Source organism: Melopsittacus undulatus, chromosome 4 (assembly GCF_012275295.1).
Source record: "Melopsittacus undulatus isolate bMelUnd1 chromosome 4, bMelUnd1.mat.Z, whole genome shotgun sequence".
In the NCBI taxonomy this organism is placed as follows: Eukaryota; Metazoa; Chordata; class Aves; order Psittaciformes; family Psittaculidae; genus Melopsittacus; species Melopsittacus undulatus.
In genome coordinates, this window is record NC_047530.1 from 106,159,358 (window position 1) to 106,178,721 (window position 19,364).

Genomic DNA, 19,364 nt, shown 5'->3' on the forward strand with positions numbered 1-19,364 from the left:
AGGCCATGCAGTTGTGTTCAGAGGCTGTGTCCCTGTGCCTCACTGCACAAGCACTGAAATGCTCCAATGAAGAGAGGAAGGGCCTCTCATGTAACTGAATCCAGGTGAAGGGCTTTAGGCTGAGTCTGATGATGCACAACTAAAATGTCCCTGTGGTCACCTAGTGCAGAACCGTGTCCCACAGTGAGCACAGCTCCAGAACAAGACTTCTTTTACTAAAAGGAGCCCCATTTTACAACCTGAGCATACGCACTCTGCTTCCAGCCATCTGTACTCCCTGCAGCCATCCGCATTGTTCCTTCATCCTTGGTACACCCACTTCCCAGCTGCTTCAGGAGGCTGGAGAAATGCATCAAGGCCTTGGAGTGCTGTACACTGGCCCCTCAGGGGGTATTTCTGATATCGGAGCTTAGGAAACCTGCAATTTCCTGGCTTTCAGCAACCTGTTCTAGTGGAAAGTGTCCCTGCCTCTGGCAGGGGTTGGAACTGGATGAGCTTTAAGGCCCTGTTCAACCAGAACCATTCCATGATTCTATGATTTCAGCTGCAAACCAACCAGGTTGTAAAGCTGCTTCACCTGCCTGTCAGACCTACAAATCAAGGCTGTGCACAGGGGAGACATTTACTGCTGACAAACCTCTACCCACCGTGCTCAGCCCAGCAGCACTTACCAGGGGCTGGAAATTAATAGGATTTTTAATTGCAACTGCATTTTTAACTCCTCGTGCCCAAATGGATGTGCTTCACTGAGGAGGATCTGCTTCCTTGGGGGGTGGCAGACTGGGTGGGAATTATCAGGAGCAGGAAAGGAGAGTTGTACCTCACATATCATCCAATAGCATGGGCAGCACTGAGCAGAGGGGTGAGTCCACCAAAACCTAGGCTCACCAGGTGGATGCTGTGGGACACCAGTGCCTATCCTGCCGCTGGGGTCCCTCATACACCACCCTCCATGGGCACCCACTGCCCAAAGCCTGCTCCCAGCCCTTTCTGGGTTGAATCTGCCACACCAGCTCCACACAGCCAGGTGCATATACCTCACCTAAGGCTGTGCTGGTTTTGACTGGGATGGAGTTATTTTCCTTCCCAGTAGCTGGTGCAGTGCTGTGTTCTGGCTTCAGTCTTAAGAACAACACTGGTAACACACCAATGGGTTAGCTGTTGCTCAATAGCACTTACCCCAGTGAAGGACTTTTCAGTCTCTCATGCTGTACCAGTGAGGAGGGGCACAAGAACCTGGCTGGAAGCAGAGACAGGACAGCTGACCCAAACCAGCCAAAGGGGTATTCCACACCATAGCACATCATGCCCAGTATAGAAACTGGGGGGAGTTACTCAGCAGGGACCAGTTGCTGCTTGGGTCAGGCTGGGTATCCATCAGCAGGTGGTGAGCGGTTGTATTGTGATCACTTGTGTTTGTTTGTTTCTCTTTCCCCTTTTAGTTTTATATTCTTCCCCTTGTTATTTCCTTTATTAGTAGTAGTAGTTTTATGTTATATTTTAGTTACTACGTTGTTCTTATCTCAACACGTGGGGTTTACATCATTTAAATTCTCCCCATCCTGCCTTAGTGGACACAAGGCATGAGCAAGCAACTTTGTGGTGCTGAGTTACAACAACAAAGATCCAGTCCAAAACTCCCATTAGCTTTAGATAACAACGATCAGACCCACTTATTAGAGGAGCCCAGAGGAGAAACCACCTCTTCCCCACACACCTACCAGCACCTGTGGGAATGCATCTGTTGTCCTTAACAAGCTTACCCAGCACTAACAGCTTTCTATTTTGGGTTGTCTATCACCAAAGATAGAATCATAGAACGGTTTGGGTTGGAAGGAGCCCAGAAAAGTCTCCCCCATCTTTCTTACAGACCTCTTTCAAGCACTGAAAGGCTGCAGGAAGGTCCCTCCAGAGCCTCCCCCGGTCTGAAGCACGTTTCCTCCTCGCATCGCTCTGTCGAAGATGACGGTGCTGGCACTCTGAGCCTCACCTCTCCTCCCCAGGGTAGAGCAGTGCCGGACCCGGCTCACCCGGACCGGACCTCTCCTCATCCGCAGCGGGGGCTCTGAGGTGGCCCTGAAGGGGCTGAAGCTGCCCTGAGGGAGCGCTTGGGAGGCTGAGGAGGGCTCTGAAGGGACCAAGAGGGGCTCGGTGGGGCTCGATGGGGCTGAGGTGGGGCTGAGGGGGAGCTCGATGGGGCTGAATTGGGGCCTCGATGGGGCTGAGGTGGCTCCTCGCGCCCACCCCGTTCCCGCCCTCCACCCAGCCCCACCCGCACGTGCCTCCACACCTGCGCCTCCACCGCGGCCCCCCCGCAGCCACAACAAGCCCCGCCCATCCGCCTTCCAGCCAATGAGCGTGAGGGGGCGCTGACCATCTGCCAATGGGAGCTCGGGGTCCACCCCGCCCGCTCCCCCCCCTCCCTCCGGCCACCACCCCCTATTTGAGGCGCGTTGCACGGCGGCGCGCCCGCAGAGGCGGCGGGCGGGGAGCGGAGCGGGGTCGGCGGGCAGTGCGCAGGCGCGGTCCCGGGTCCGGACGGGTCCTGAGCGCAGCCCCGCACGGCCCTCGGGGGAGCGGGAGCTCCGGTGCGGCCGTGCCCCATGGAGGCTTTCCCCGGCGGCAAGCTGGAGCAGCACCGGCACCTCCCGGCCGTGGAGTGCCTGCCGGGACCCCGCTGCGGCGGCCGCAGCCACAGCGCCTGCGGGAACGTGTTCAACTCCTGGAACGATTACCTGGGGCTGGCCACGCTCATCACCAAAGCCGTACGGCCCGGGAAGGGCTTCGGCGCCGAGCCCCCCTCCGTGGTGGTGGCGGCTGCTGTGCCGCCGGCCGAGGAGGAGGAGGAAGAAGAGGAAGAGGAGGAAGAAGCGGCGGGGCCGTACTTCGAGGGCGCGCTGGACTTGCACGACCTGGACCTGTGCGGGCATCACCACCACCACCATCATCATCATCACCATCACCACCACGGCGAGGGGCTGCTGGAGGAGCGCTTCGCCGACTTCAGCCCGTTCCCCGGTCGCGGCGGCCCCGCCGCTGTGGTGTTGGACTGCTCGGGGGAGCTGCCGGTCCGGGAGGGCTCCGGCCACGCGTGGGGCGGTGTGGTGGTAGCGGGGCGGCTGCCGGCGCACCCGCGGGCTGCCTCTCGCCTGCTCAAGCCCGAGCTGCAGGTCTGCGTCTTCTGCCGGAACAACAAGGAGGCCGTGGCTCTCTACACCACCCATATCCTTAAGGGACCCGACGGCCGCGTCCTGTGCCCGGTGCTGCGCCGCTACACCTGCCCCCTCTGCGGCGCCAGCGGCGACAATGCCCACACCATCAAGTACTGTCCCCTCTCCAAAATGCAGGCGGCCCGGCAGCTCAAACACGCCCGGACCGCGCTGGGCAAGAAGGGCCGTTAGGTGCCGGGACCCCCGCGGCCGCCTCCCGCTCCTGCCCGTTGGGGTTTTGGTCTTTGGAGTCTTCCCCCCACCACCACCACCTCCTCACACGTCGGTGTATTGAAGGCCGGACCGGGGTCGGTGCGCGCTGGTCGGTGCGGAGCCCGGCGCGGGGCCGCGGGGATCGCGCAGCGTAAACGCACTGTGTTTGGTTATTGTAAGAAAATATATATATATATGTGATTTTTACGGAAACGGAGTTACGGGGAGATCTAACTGGGAAGGGAGAAGGGAGCCCCCGTCCCGAACGGCTCTGTGCCGTCGGGGGGCAGTTCGGTGCGGCGCCGTTGGGGCGGGAGGAGAGGGAAGGTGGAAGAGCTGTCGCGGTGCTTGCTAATAGCCGGTGTTTAGTCGGGTCCAACACCCCTCGGTCTGGAAATCAACAACCGAGCGATTCCCTTTGCCGGTCTTAAACACCGGGATGTCAAAACACCGTCGTCAAAGCTGCTCTTGCTAATGAAACACAACCCTTTCCTTCCCGAAATGGGCACAGACCCCCTGGCACGGTGAGAGAGCAGCGCCGAGCCCCGTAGCACCCCTTGAGCCGTTACACTCCTGAATCCCTGTGTCTGGTGTGCGGCTTTAGGGGAGGAAGCATCGAAGTGGTGTTTGGAAGTGTAATGACCGTGGGCTGAGGGGCGATCTGAGTCCTCTGTGCCGAAGGAAAGGCATTAAGTATGGCAGGGACTGAGCTTTGACGCAGTTTGTTTGTGGTAGAGAGCAGGGAGGAGATTGGAAGCCTTTGGAGAGAAGAGACCCAGGTGAAGCAGAAGGCTGTGCCTGCAGGAGAGCCGGGGAAAGGGAGGTTGCATGTTTTCAGAGTTGAGAGAATGTGGCATTAACTCATTGCAAGGTGGAAAGGATCTGCCTGTGTGGTAAACAGATATCCTTAATGCTACGTAGACTATACAAAACATGAAATGGAAGCTGAAGACCTGGACCCCGGGTGATGGCAGCTCCTTGGTAACAAGAACCAGACAGGGCTGCGTTGCTTCTGACCCTTGAGAGATCAGAAATAGCTTTTATTGTGAGTCAGAGGCAGGACAGGGAGCAGCAGCAGGCTTGTGGTTTGCTTAGGAGCCCTCCAAGGCTGGAAGGCTGGTGCCTGAGTACCCACCACAAAGTGGGTTATGGTGGAGTTGGCTTTAGCAATGGGGCATGGAGGAGTGCTGGGGCTGGGGGGGCTGCCCTGCTGAAAGCAGAGAGGTGAAGAGAGCATTGTGCAGGGTCTGCAGGGGCATAACCAAGAGGGTGAGAAGGGAGCTGGGAGAATGAGGGGTGATGGATTCCTTTAGATAAGCTGCTCAGTGGGGTGGGAGATGGGGCAGGGGTCCAGTGTTCATTACTCACCAATGCTGTTGAATCACAGTGGTTCAGAGGGAGAAACTAGTTTTGTGTGGACATGTTCTCTTCATCAAATGGCTCCAAAGATGGTGTCAGGTCTAATCACTGAATGCAAGGCGGTTGCATTAAATGACACTTCCCAGCTGACCCTCCTCTTGTTAAATAGCTTTGTGTTGTCGCTTGCTCTATGGTCACACACCACTGGCTCTTCTGTTAGATGCATTTGTGTTTGTGCTGCTTGGTCCTCCTAGGTTTAATCTGTACCACCAGCTGTTAGAATCAAGCTCAAGAGTGATGCTATGCCAAGAGTTTTCCTGTGTAGTTTTGTTACCTCCTTGTGGGAAGTCTGAAGATCAGTATATGCATTTTACTGCCGTTAACTGTTACTGGACACAAAAGCAAGAAAGATGTGAGACAATCTGTGTTGGGTGTTTTCTGAGGGGTGATTCTGGCAGGGCTGGATCCGAGGTGCTCCTTGCAGTGTGTGTGATGTACCCAGCCCTGCTCTGCTCTGTACTTTAACTGTAGCAACACCTGGAAGTTCATTGAGATATCAGCAGATCCCCTGCCTGGCTCTGACCTCTTGCAGTGCCCGTTTCCTCCCTCTGCCTGTGTTAAACCATGGTATTGATGGCCTCTGCTGCTGCCTGTTCTCTCCTCCTACCCCTGTATCGCAGTGGCTGCATGGCATTGGGCATCTGATCAAAGGCTTAACAGGTAAGGTGGCAACTTGAGAAGACCAGTTGGGGTTCCAGGGTAAGCTCAAACTATTCCAGAAAGGAAACAAGATGCAGATCTGGCAAAAGGCAGCCTGAGAACAGGGCTCTTGAGTTACTTTATGTGATCATTCATCAGGGTGTTTTGCCCTTTTAAGTCATCATCTTGTAAAGACTGAGCCTTTAAGGGCGTTTTGGGTTGTTTTTTGAAGTAAGCAGCTGTGATTTCCTGTGCACCAGCACACTCCTTGTGGCACCAAGTGAGCAGAAACATGCTTGTTCTTGGTCACTCTGCAAAGCTTATTGCAATAGATTATTGTGTTACTTTCATTTCTTTAATACTGGAAACCATTGACATGAGTAATTTAAATCCTAGGAGTAGCAAATAGATTAATGTGAAAGCAGCTTGGGTTGGAGCTGTTTATGCTCCACTAAAGAGGTCTAAGAAAAAACAGATGTTGTTTTCACTTATTCTATGTGTATCTGCAAATCAAAGTATTATGGCCACTGGTTTACATCAAATACTTTATCTTCAGAGAGTCCCTGTGTTACAGGGAAATGCTACTAAGCATGTAAGGGATGGAGTTTTCCATAGTGATGTTCTGATAAGAGGAGTGAACAGTGTTGGACAGCCTATAGTCACCCCCAGCTGACCCTAGTCTTGGCAACAAGCAAGGTACTTCTAATGAAAAACTAATTTCAGCTGCATAAATAACCCTATCAGCTGAAGTCAGGTAAGTCTGGAGCCATCTGGAGTGGAAATGCTGTTTGGACAAGGCTTGCTCATTGTTACCTGACCAGAGGCCCTCTGCTTCCTGCTTTTCCATAGAACTAAACCACACTGGTTCTGAAGTGTCTTTTTCCTATAGATGTGCCAGTTTGACCCACCAGATATACAGGTTAATATTTACTGGAGGTAGTTTGTGACCCATCACGTGGGGAGCAAGAGAATTCCTTCTGATATGCCTGTTGCTGGAACAAAACGGAATTGATGCACTAAATACATAGAAAAAGCTGTAGGAAGGCAAAAGATCTTCCTCCTGCCCAAGAATGAAAGGACAAAGGAAGCTTAAATGGCAGGAGGGGAGATGTTGCTTAGCATAAAGCACTGGAATAGCTCATGGAATCTCCATCCTACCATAATTAAATGCATTAACAATTCGTTTTAAGAGGGAGACCAGACAAAGTGCAGGACATTTCAGTTCTAGCTGGTCCTGCAGTGGTCAAATAGGAAGAATTAAGGGGTGTTGTTATGCCCCTCGTGCGCCTGTTTCCTGCAGTGGAACACTCAGGATGGGCACCAGTGTCTGAAAATTGGCTAAATTGGGAATTGTGTGTTTCATTGACCAAACCCCTTCACTTTGTAGCCTTACATCACTGAACAGCACCATTTAGTTACAGAAGGGAAACTTACTGCCATGTAACAGCTCCTGTCAGTGGCTGCAGCCTGTGGATATTAAAACAACAACGATGCATCACTTCTACAAGCAAAGCAAGAGCTTGAGAACTCTTCCTGTTTGAGATGGGCTCCTGCTGCTCCCCTGCCCACCGGCACTGTGGCTGCACAGTGTGGTCCTGATCCTGTTCCCTCCAAGGTCTGTGTGATGGAGTCCCAAGATGCAGTTGCAGCTGTGCCCAGGCTGGAGCAGAACCACTTCATGTGTTACCTGCCCTGGTCTGCAGTTCTAAAAATATCGTGGGGGGTTAATGTTTTGGTGGTTTTTTTTTTTTGTTTGTTTTGTGTTTTTTTTTTTAACAGGCATTCTAGAAATCACAGGATCGCAGCCTGTTTTGTGTTGGAAGGGACCTTAAAGCTCACCCAGCTCCAACCCCTGCCACAGGCAGGGACACCTTCCACTGCAGCAGCTGCTCCAAGCCCCTGTGTCCAACCTGGCCTTGAACACTGCCAGGGATGGGGCAGCCACAGCTTCTCTGGGCACCCTGTGCCAGCGCCTCAGCACCCTCACAGGGAAGAGCTTCTGCCTAAGAGCTCAGCTCAGTCTCCCCTGTTCTGGCAGGTTCAAGCCATTCCCCTTGGCCTGTCCCTACAGGCCCTTGTCCCAAGCCCCTCTCCAGCTTTCCTGCAGCCCCTTTAGGCACTGGAGCTGCTCTCAGGTCTCCCCTTCAGGAGCCTTCTCTTGTCCAGGCTGCCCCAGCCCAGCTCTCTCAGCCTGGCTCCAGAGCAGAGCTGCTCCTGCCCTCGCAGCAGCTCCATGGCCTCCTCTGGCCTCGCTCCAGCAGCTCAGCATCCCTCTTGTGCTGCTGCCCCAGAGCTGGATCAGGGCTGCAGGGGGGGTCTCACAGAGCACAGCAGAGGGGCAGGATCCCCTCCCTTGACTGCTGCTCATGCTCCTTTTGATGCAGCCCAGCACATGGGGGGGTTCTGAGCACAAGTGCACACTGAAGTAGGGTCTTGGGGAGCTTCTCCTCACCCAACATTTCCAAGTCCTCCTCAGGGCTGCTCCATCCAGTCTCCCCTAGCCTGTGTTTTTCCTTGGGATTGCCCTAACACAGGTGCAGGGTCCTGCACTTGGCCTTGTTGAACTCTGTAAGGTTCACACAGGCCACCTCTGGATGGCATTATTAAAATGCTTGTGGCACATAATCAAAACTCCTAAAGGATACATCAGAATGCCTGTGCCAGCCTTCTGATGAGCATCCTGATGGTTCCCAGCCCTGCCCATCACCTGGGGCCCAGCCTTTGGGGGGCTTCTGGAGCAGGAAAGACACTGAACTGCTCATACCTGGTCACCTGCATTGCTCTGCTCTTGGAGACCTGTTTTAGGCAAGCAACATTTACACCCATTTAGCCAGCACTTCTGCTTTCTAAATAGAGCCTGTGGCACTCACTGAACATGAATCAATCACAGCAATCCTGGGCACAAAATTCATTTGACTTCAACATTTTCAGGTAACCAGACTATGATCACATGTAATTGTGGCAGTAGATGGGGGTTTTAGCTGTTGGGTTTGATCCCTGTGGTTAGTGTGCTGTCTGAAATGACCAAGCAATAGAGTAAGCACACTGAGCATGTCTGTGAAGCTCACACCTTGCAGGTCTTTCCTCAGGCTGCCCATCTCTGAGTGCTTTACATCATCTTGGCAAGAACAGAGATTTGGGAACAGTGCTTCAGCTGCTGCAACTATTACTAATGTTCATTCCCATGTCCAAATGGATAAGATTAGATCTGTTAACTGGAGGTATTATCACTCTTTACATCTCTGTGGTGACCGGAGAAAGGAAAATGTTGTGCCCATCCTCTAAAGTGGTCAAAAGGACATCTGAGAAGCTACAGACCAGATGGGATCCCTTCAGTTCCCTGGGACAATCATGAAGGAAGCTGTATCAGAGCATGGTTTTGGAGAGGGTGACTGGGAACAGTCAGCATGGAGTTACTGAGGATAAACCATGACTGATTCACCTGCCTTCAACAAAACAGCTCTGTGGACAAAGGAAGGAGCAGTGGACATTAATCACTTCAACTCTAGCAAGGCCACACACAATATTCTTGCATCTAAGTTAAGCTGTTACAGCTTAGGCAGCAAGGTGGGCAGGTGAGTGTTGAGGGTCAGGGTCAGTGGCTGGACTGCTCCGGGACTGGGGTGACCTGGGACCTGACGCAGTATCTTCTCAAGGACATGGAGGCAGCAGCACAGGTTTGTAGATGGCACCAAAGCCACAGGACCAATCAGGACCCTTAGGGCAGAGCAGGGCAGGAACCTGATGAGATTACACAAGGAGAAGGGCAGAGTCCTGCACTGTCAAGGAAGCAGCTCTGGCTATGCTAGACTGGGGTAATGGGCTGGAGCAGGTGCCTGGGAGGAAATGCTGAGGGAAAAGGCTTGGTCGGCCTGGGGGAAACCCAAGAGCAGCCAACCAGGAAGCTACCAGGAAAATTCAGACTTCACACAGCAGTGCATAGGCAAGAGGATATCAGGTAAAAGATGAAGGGAGGGTTAAGCTTTTTAAATAACACAAAAATGATGAGGGATGGAACACATCTCCTGTGGAGCCAGGCAGAGAGCTGGGCTGGTTCAGCCTGAAGGTGAGAAGGATCCATAAGGGGAGACCTTAGAGCAGCTCCAGTGCCTAAAGGGGCTGCAGGAAAGCTGGAGAGGGGCTTGGGACAAGGGCCTGTAGGGACAGGCCAAGGGGAATGGCTTGAACCTGCCAGAACAGGGGAGACTGAGCTGAGCTCTCAGGCAGAAGCTCTTCCCTGTGAGGGTGCTGAGGCGCTGGCACAGGGTGCCCAGAGAAGCTGTGGCTGCCCCATCCCTGGCAGTGTTCAAGGCCAGGTTGGACACAGGGGCTTGGAGCAAGATGCTCCAGTGGAAGGTGTCCCTGCCTGTGGCAGGGGTTGGAACTGGATGAGCTTTAAGGTCCCTTCCAACCCAAACCAGGCTGGGATTCTGTTTTTTCAGCCTAGGAGCAGCCACACACTGGAAAACATTGCCTGGACAGGCTGTGCCCTCTACAGCCCTGCAGGTTTTCAAGACCACAACAGAAGAGCCAGTGTTCTGAGTAACAATCATTTCACAGCCAGAGGGGATGTAAGCTCCTGGGTCCCCTTTAGCAGGCATGATCCAGTGATCCCTTACACAGAATATAAGGACAGCAAAAGGCAGCTGAACAGCAGCAGCATGAACTGCTCCAAAGCCCATAGGCATTTTCTGTTACTGGATAGCTGCTGCTCTGTAGTTCCATCCCTTATAAGAACTCTGTGATAAGCAAAACCCAGTTTTTCTTGGCTCAGGAAACACCACTCTTCTGAAGGAATTCTGTGACTCAACAAGCAATGACTTAACAGGCTCCAAAGGCACAAACATCTGACCAAGTTCTCCCTGAGAAACCTGCTATTCCTGGCTAACTCAGAAGAGGGCAATTATAGGACACAAAGAGCATTTACAACTTCTGTTCACACCCATTAGAGTTAAACCAGGTTTCTCAGGAATCAATAAACTATCCCAGGTATTCCAGTCTTCTCCATTTAGTGCAGAAACAGGTACATGGACAGGAAAGAGTTTTGCCATAACGTACCTTGCAGGAAGTTGCTAAGAAGTCAAAGACGCTGCAGCAGCCAATTCCTTAAGTTGTTTATTTATCATTGAAGAAACACACAGCAGCAAGTTCTGTGTTGGCCTCAGTATAACCAGATAATTACTCGTTGTTACTGCACCCAAAGTGGAAGTCAACACAGCCATTACTACAGATCACTTTTTTTTTGGAAAGGGAAAGAATTGACCCTGAAGACAAAGAATTGGGGGAAAATTCAACAATTCTCCAAAAAGCACACATTTTAAATAGGACAATATTTATAAATCCTTGAAAGGCAATGAATTATCCAGGAATGGAAAAAGCAGTTGTGATGTTGGCAACAGAAAATACACAGCCATATGCTTACCAAAACACTGAGTTTGTAAAAGCTGGAAGTTGGGTGGTTGTCCTATTGCAGCACAGGACACAGTACTGGAACCATGACTGCAGAGAGTGGCCTTGCAGGTTCATGGATTCAAGTGAATCTACAGAAGACATCCCAGTGCAGCTGATGCTCATGTTTATCCTATTTAAGTCAAATTTAAACAACTTATTGAATTTAGATAGCAATAAAATATGTTTCAAACCGCCTGCCCTCAAAGATACCCAGGTAAAAGAGGGCTTTTATATTGGTTTTTCTACTTTTTGGCTAATTATGGAGCCTAATTTAGCTCTGCTTTTTCCACTGTATGGAGAGAGGTGATTTTAATGCGTGTTCTGCGGTGCTAATACCCCATTCCAAATTAAGAAGCACTAAAACTGAAAATGTCATCCTGTTTTGGTGTGAGATGGAAGCACTACTCAGGACAATTGGGCTTGCTTCTTTTCATTTTAGCAACCAGTGACCCATGAAAGAAGCATCGTTTGGAATTTCAAATCCTGGCATTCAATTCCCAACCTTCTGCTGTGAGTTTTGTGCATGATCAATCTATATGAGTAAGTAATTCAAGCTCATGCTTTCATGTTACCTCAAAACATTTGTTAAAGAATTCCAATTCAGAATGTTTATAAGCACAAATATAATCTCTGGATTCCATCAAATCAAAGCTAAAACATTGGTTAAACTCTGCTGATCTCCACTTAACGTCGTACAGTGGTCCACCCTTCTTCATCTGTCTCGTTTTTAGTACGGCGAACAGGCTGCTCACGTTCCTTCTCTGTTTTCCAGGAACCTTTCTCCTTCTCCCCATCTCTTTCTCGATCCTTTGCTGCTGCAGGGGGAGCAGAAGCTGGAGAAGCAGCAGAAGCAGGGGCTGAGCGCCGAACTGTCTCACGTTCTTCTCCACGCTCTTCTCTCCTATCGTCAGAGCGTCGCCATGAGCTTGCTACAGAGAGAGACAATAAATACACCTTTGTCATGCTCCACCAGCAGAGTTTCAACAAATATGCCCACCACCAACAGTCTGATTCACTGATTCTCACTCCTGCCAAGAGGTAATGTGATGACAACAGCCAAATGCAGTTTAATTTGATAGTGAAGTAATGGACAGGAACTACTTGAGCCTTCTTCCAGGTTTGGGACTGTGGGGAAGCCAAGCGTGATCTTTGAAACACATAAGAATGTTCTACTGATGTACATGGGTTTATGGTGTAAAAATATATTCTTGTATTATTATCAGAATTAAAAGCACAAAGCATTGAGATGCAATTGACAAGCAAACAGATGAGGAGCTGATTCATGCCCCCATAATAAGGAGGAAATGGTTGGTGACCTCCTGCTCCCACTTAGACACACCTAAGTCTACGGAGCCATGACTGAACCCTGAAATGGAAAAATCCTAACTTAAACACTCATGGAAAATGTTCACTGCCTCAAAACACAGCAAATTACTCTTTAGCCTCCTGAAACCAGAGGTTTACACACCACTGAATTACCCAATCCTGCTGGTAACAGCATTCCACATCCTTTATTGTATGAGGAACTATTAATGTCCACTAGAAGGGAGTTAAGAACTCTGCCCCAGCGAGGTGTGAACAAAGCTGTGTCCAACACCAACCAGGCAGTCAAACACAAAAACCTCTTGATACATTAAAAATATAGATAAAACTAATCTTCATGTTTAGAACCCTCACCCCTGGGGTCCTGTGTATCATGTTCTACACCCTGACAGCGGTCACACTTGAGGCACACACCAAATGAACATGAGAATGCCAGAACTGGGAGATATGGTATCTCAGGCTAAATGTATTACTGTTCCTGTGCTTTTAGAACACAGCAAAAGATTAATAAATGTACATAATTAAAAGTGATTAATGGATGCAATTTTAATAGGATATTTATCAAACTCAGTAGCATTAATAGTGTGAAAGCCATAGGGCCTTGTCTGGAAGTGTTTCCCCTCACATCTGAATAGTTGTAAGAAATGCACCAGAAATTTCTGGGAGGTCTGGCTTGATAATTTCAGTACGAGAATTTCATTCACCCTGAACGTGAAAAGTACGATGAAAACAGCACACTTCAAATGTTATCCCTCCCCTGCAGGTGCTGAAATGCTACTGTGCTAGAAAAGAGTGCGACTAAAGATTCAAGGAAGAATTCTCAATGACACTAAAGCTTCTATCACTTATGCAAAGCGTGTTTAAGTGCCTGAAAATATTATTTATTCCAACTTTACCATATCCTTTCACTATCAGAGTAACATGAAGGCCTTATGATCAGAGAATCCCAGACTGGTTAATGTTGGAAGGGGTCTTAAAGCTCACCCAGTTCCAACCCCTGCCATGAGCAGGGACACCTTCCACTGGAGCAACTTGCTCCAAGCCCCTGTGTCCAACCTGGCCTTGAACACTGCCAGGGATGGGGCAGCCACAGCTTCTCTGGGCACCCTGTGCCAGCGCCTCAGCACCCTCACAGGGAAGAGCTTCTGCCTAAGAGCTCAGCTCAGTCTCCCCTGTTCTGGCAGGTTAAAACCATTCCCCTTGGTCTGTCACCACAATAAACATACGTTCTTCACGGTCAGATCTGGGGGGTGGTCCTCTCCTGAGGGGTGTATCCCTGTCATCAGTACGTCGATCTCTCATGTCACGACCACCTCTGTCCCAGTCTTCACGACGACTTGAATCTCTCCAGCTAGAAGTTTCCTCAGCGGGTCCTCTTCTCCAGCCAGCATCATCCCTGTTGCCATTCAAAACATGAAATAAGAATGTTAAGATTTTACCTTTGCTATGGAAAGCAGCAATGCTAACTCACAGCACAGCTGTTTTCAGGCCCAGAGGCCCTCTCTTTAGCGACATACTTCCAAAACCTCTTCCTTTTTTCTGAGGACTAACACGAAATTCGCTTGATATTAGGTTAAAAATAAACTAAAAGCAGTAAAGCACTGTGGAATCTCTTCTGTAAACAGCTACCATTGTCTTAAAAGTGACAAAAAAAGGCATTAAGCAGGGACACCAACCTGGGACGCCTGAAACGATCCTCTCGATCGAAATCCCTCTCTCTGTCGAACTCCCGATCCTTCTCGTTTTCATCACGATCTTTGTCTCGATCCCATTCACGGTCTCCCGGAGGTCTGGAGTCCCGGGGAGGCCCCCAGCTGTCCTCACGAGCCTTTTCCCGTTCTCTCCATCCCCCTGTAAATAAGGAACAGTGAAAGCAATCTGCCTGACCTCTGATCTCTCTGGAGACAAAGGATCCTTTACTTCCCTCACTGAAACTGGTTCTTCAGGTTTTCCTCTCTGAGGATCCAACTCAAGATGCCTGTACAACGTGTGCACATTGAGCAGGAGCCACACACAAAACACTGTAGAATAAAAGAAGGATACTATGTACCTTATCCATCAGTTCTGCCTGAAACACTGCAGCAGAGCTGGTTACACACTGCAACTTTCAGGCAAAAAGCACCAACTTCTCAAGGGTCTTGGGCAAAACAAGTGCAGGAAGGTTTTACTTCAGTATGAGAAGGAGTAAAGGGACTAGAGCTTAGACAGCAGATTCTCTGTGGAAATCTACCAAGGAGGAGATTTTAGGCAAGAAAACTTTTTAAGAGCTTATTGCTCTTTAAAACACTACTTTAAAATCAGGCTCTCATTTACCATCTGCTTACACAGTGCATCCTGCAGTAGCATGCAGTTATTTATGACTGGGAGTTCTTTACTGTGCTTTTGCTTTGAAGAGGGGAAAGGAGAAAGCTACTGGAGTGTGAATTTTGAGATTTATGGTAACTTTCCTACAGGTCTGAATTACAGAATTAATGTCTATAAAGTTGATGTGGTGCCTGTGAATACATAAATCTGAATAAAAAGAACCAGGAGATTAAAATAATGTTTACTATTTAAGCGTTTACAGCTCTAAAAAGAATCACAAACAGTTGTTCTACTCACTGTCAACGTGATTTAAGACTAGAAATAAACTAGACAAGAATAGGATAATTCAGATTGGAGTGGACAACCTCCTGACACATCCCCCACCAGCTCCTGCTCAAAGCAGGATCTTCAACAAAGGTAGACACCAAGCAAGAAAGAACCATGATAACACCAGTAATATCTTTGTACACATAAAAAAGGCCTCTCAAAACCAGACCCACTTCAATGATGTATCAAAATGCTCCTCAGGAGGAAGTTATTTCAGACACAGAGGAGAAAGGGTAAGAGACCGAGGTGTGCTAAGAGAGTATGTTTCTCTCCCATCAAGAACATTCAAGTTGTGTACTTTGTTTTTGCACACAGCATTACTCTGTGACCTTTAGGTATGCTCTAAGCAAGCAATGGACATTGCACTTCTTTTATCTTGAATGTAACCAAATCAGAAAGGCTGCATTATACTAAGTACCAGAGTGTCCACATTAGCCAAATTAATCCAGATGTTTTCAGAACTGATTCTCCCACCTCTGGCACCAAGTACACTACATCCATTACCTACTGGGTTAAGACACGCTTTGGAGGGAAGATTATTGTATCACTGTATTTTACCTGGTTTCCCAAATGGTCTCCAAGGACCTGGCCTTGAGTCATCACCACCACGCCATGGGCCCCTGTCATCATCTCGTCTGGAGAGCCTGTCGTCATCTGTGCTACGCCAAGGCCCCCTGTCGTCATCACGCCTTGACATCCTGTCATCATCCATCCCGCGCCTGGGGCCTCTGTCATCATCCATCCCACGCCTGGGACCTCTGTCATCATCCATCCCGCGCCTGGGACCCCTGTCATCATCTGCAGCACGCCAGCTGCCCCGGTCATCATCCAGCCCTCGTCTGGGTGGCCTGTCATCATCTAAAGCACGTCTGGGCGGCCTGTCGTCATCCAAAGCACGTCTGGGTGGCCTGTCGTCATCCATTCCACGCCTGGGTCCTCTGTCGTCATCTGCTGCACGCCAACTGCCTCTGTCATCGTCCAAGCCGCGCCTGGGTGGCCTGTCATCATCCAAAGCACGTCTGGGCGGCCTGTCATCATCCAAAGCACGTCTAGGTGGCCTGTCGTCATCCAAAGCACGTCTAGGTGGCCTGTCGTCATCCATTCCACGCCTGGGACCTCTGTCGTCATCTGCAGCCCGCCAACTGCCTCTGTCATCATCCAAAGCTCTCCTGGGCGGCCTGTCCTCATCCAATCCACGTCTGGGTGGCCTGTCCTCCTCCCCTTCACGCCTGGGGGGTCTGTCCTCCTCCCCTTCACGTCTAGGTGGCCTGTCCTCTGCTGAATCCACAGAAGGACGTTCCTTTTCTTCTGCAGCACCACGTCGGGGTAGATCATCACCACGTCGAGGTAGATCATCACCACGTCGGAAAGATCTTTCATCATCTCTTGCTTCCCCTCGACGCCAGTCTCTACAAAACCACAGGGAATGAGCATAGAAGCTGACATCCAGGAAAGCTTTACATATTAGACAGTATCAAACCCCTCAAGGCCATTTCTGAATGTATCCACTTAGCTTGTGGTTGCAAACACATATGCAGTGTTCAAATACACTTTCTAACTGCCTTCACTGCTATGGGAAAACAGCAGGTCGCCATCCCTACAGCCTCAGTAAAGACTGAGTAGTTTACTATTTCCTTCAAAACTACAGTGTGAAGGGGATAACTACAGTCCCTGTTGGTTATTTGCTGCAACCCAACAGAAAAGAGGTCTGGCTTCTATACGAAGCCTAATTTGACAAACTTGAGCTAAGTCAAACCAGTATTAAAACCCCCACATCAAGTAAGTATCCCCCTTCTTCATTCACATGCCAACCCTTTAGTCCAATCCCTGTTTTCGTATGTTTTGGCACAGTCCCAGCCCAACAGATTTGCAATACTTTCACTGACCAGCACCCACAACTAGACAAAGCTACGCAATGTAGTAAACTCATGACTCAACCCACTGCTACTGCTTGACAGTGAGCGGGGTGCACCAGGCCCTGGCAGTGCTTGCACAGACTCTTCTTACCAGGGACGTACGTGGGATGTGAAGAACTGGTGAGCATTCCCTGGGCTATTGAGTCATCAGTTCATGTTGGAAATAACGTTTGGATGTGCAACACTGGAAAGATCTGACACTGCTGCACAATTAGAGCCTTCCACTCTTGTCTCTTTGCTGGATGCACCATTTGCTTCAATGTCCACAGGAGTTTACACCCAGATTTAGACCACAAGCCTTGGTTTTGTCACCAGATTAATTTCTTTATTTCAGGAAATTATGCTATCTAAGCTAGCTCCTGAGCAATAAGCAAAGACCAGTATATCACAGAGATGTACTGGTACCTGCTCCCTGGCAACAGAAGCTGCACTGGGGCTGAATCTCATGGCTTCAAGAAGTAAAATCAAAACCAAAACAACCAACCACCACCCACTCCCTGGTTAAGAAATCCACTGTGCTACTAAGATACAAACAAAAGCACAGCAAGGACTTGCTACAAAACAACAGATGTAGGACTGCAAGAGGTGAGAACAAAGAGGCAACAGTTTGTGACAACTCTGCAGCTCAAGAAAATCAAGGGATTGGGAGCAGTGTTATTTGCTAGCTTTGGAAGAATGCAATTCTGAACTGTGAGATAAAAACGAGGAGACTGTTAGCTGTTGGCTTCAATGTAGACTCAGATTGGATCATCTTCTCCTTTCAAAAACCTGATTATTTTGACATAAAAGACATGTCGAGAAATGGTTATAAAGTTCATAAATTGAGCAAGCATTTCATTCATTCATACTCTGGCATTGTTTCAGGGGTTGGGGATTTTTAAACCCATTTGTGAGCTTGCAAGTGAAATTATACCTCTGTTGGTTTTATGTGTTTTCTCATTTGACAATTTTAGTGTTCAGATTTCAGCTTTTGTCCTTTTTTCCCTCTTAGAAAGCCCAACTCCCACTTTAAGTTTACTGACATTAAATCAAACAGCATCTGATAGATGAGTAAGAACAGAGGATGCATGAATACTAAGAACATTATTGAATAGCAGTCACTGCTAGCACTGCAATCTAGTTGCTATGTCTGTTTTGCAATAACCTCTCAAAACCCTACACACAGACCTACAAGAGCTGAAAGCCTGCAGGTGGCTTTACCAAATAAAGCACAAACTTGGTGACCAAATCCACACTGTAGTGTCAGGTTTGTAACTGTCTGGTTTGTCTTAACCCAGACACAAACAGCACGGTCATAAAATAGGGGTCAACTCCCCTTTTCTATACATTCTGACTTTTAGTATTGTTTGACCATAACACATAAGCATTCGTTGATCCTCTGGGATAACAACCTGTGGCGTTAACAGCTCTAATGGGCTGTGCTAAGTAGGAAAGCCTGCAGTATTGCCCTGCCTCTTCTAGTGAACACCAGGTCTGTGTTAGTTACCATTTCATGGTTTCACTGAGCAAGTGCCCAGCTCCTGGCAGCACTTTATGGATATTCTGTGATCTAAAGAACAAGAGGTTACTTTTTCTTTTAAATAAACTGGCTTTTAATTAAATGCCTCCACAGCACTTCTATGTTATCCTGTTTCTTCAGCTACAATATTTGTAATATATTTCTGTATCAGAATTCACTTTCTTCTCTCCCTTATGTTTTCTTACATCATTAGTTTTGTTTTGCTCTTGTTTCTTATGGGAGCTTTGACCTTTCCTGCACAGTGAGGGAACAAAGCAAACACTCACAAGTTAGTTATACCTCACTGTAAAGCTGTCCAAAAGGCAGACAGCCCTTGCTGGACTCTTCTGCCTCTCTGTAATCTTTTTTCTTGTAACTGGAACCACGGTATGGAACAGACTAACACTGGAACATGCCAATACCCTGGAGTCCAGCATTCTGGGGACTGCAGCTTAGTACAATTGGTTGCTCCATGACCGTACGTACCTCTGTACCAATACAGCATGTATACCAGGACTGTGCCATTTCCATTGTCCGTGAGACAGATTTTATAGCTTCTCTCCTTGACTAGCATCCAGAAAGACTTTTTACAGTATATATCCAATTGGTGTACTTACATGCTGCAAATTTAATCTGATGCTGTTACTGCATTTATCACTCAATTCAGAGATACATTTTGGAATTACTTTAGTTAGAGTGAGGTTTGCACTGCTGTCTTTGTATTCAATATACTTCTCTTTAGGATTAAAATCCAACTGAAGGTAGAATGGGGCTACTAAAGAATGCAGAATTAAAACTTTCACTGCAGTTATGTCTGGGCCTCATCACTTTGTTATTTCTTAAGTTCAGCAAAAAGAAAACAGTTAACAAACACTGCTTTACTTTAAATTCCATAGAGTTATTAATTTTGACTGCTATCAGTATTTCCTTCTAGTATTCCTCAGTATATTCTTTTTAGTAAAAGACAGAATGAAAGTTTTATTGAACATGCTATACAACAGTGCAAAACATGCTGAATTTTAACCCTTTGGCAGTCACTCAGCTTGATTTCTACAAAAGCTGGAT

At 48.7% G+C, this 19,364-nt stretch overlaps 2 protein-coding genes across 2 annotated transcripts in view; one reads left to right on the forward strand and one right to left on the reverse strand.

The window, feature by feature from the left end:
- The first annotated feature begins 2,521 nt into the window (after positions 1-2,521).
- Positions 2,522-3,629, forward strand: NANOS1 (nanos C2HC-type zinc finger 1). The gene has a single exon (XM_034062211.1). The coding sequence runs from the start codon at positions 2,604-2,606 to the stop codon at positions 3,399-3,401; it is 798 nt and encodes a 265-aa protein (XP_033918102.1). The 5' UTR covers positions 2,522-2,603; the 3' UTR covers positions 3,402-3,629.
- Positions 3,630-10,577: 6,948 nt separating this feature from the next.
- The window catches only part of EIF3A (eukaryotic translation initiation factor 3 subunit A), a 34,871-nt gene continuing 26,084 nt past the window's right edge, over positions 10,578-19,364 (reverse strand). The window contains exons 19-22 of the mRNA XM_034061426.1: positions 15,444-16,294; positions 13,931-14,105; positions 13,481-13,650; positions 10,578-11,860 (exon numbers count right to left, since the gene is read on the reverse strand). Coding sequence (XP_033917317.1) covers positions 11,616-11,860; positions 13,481-13,650; positions 13,931-14,105; positions 15,444-16,294 — 1,441 coding nt within the window. The 3' untranslated portion in view covers positions 10,578-11,615. The remainder of the gene's footprint in view (positions 11,861-13,480; positions 13,651-13,930; positions 14,106-15,443; positions 16,295-19,364) is intronic.

What these genes read in the sequence shown, in the direction of transcription:
- NANOS1 (XM_034062211.1), top strand. Translation starts at nt 2,604, where the DNA reads ATGGAGGCTTTCCCCGGCGGCAAGCTGGAGCAGCACCGGCACCTCCCG.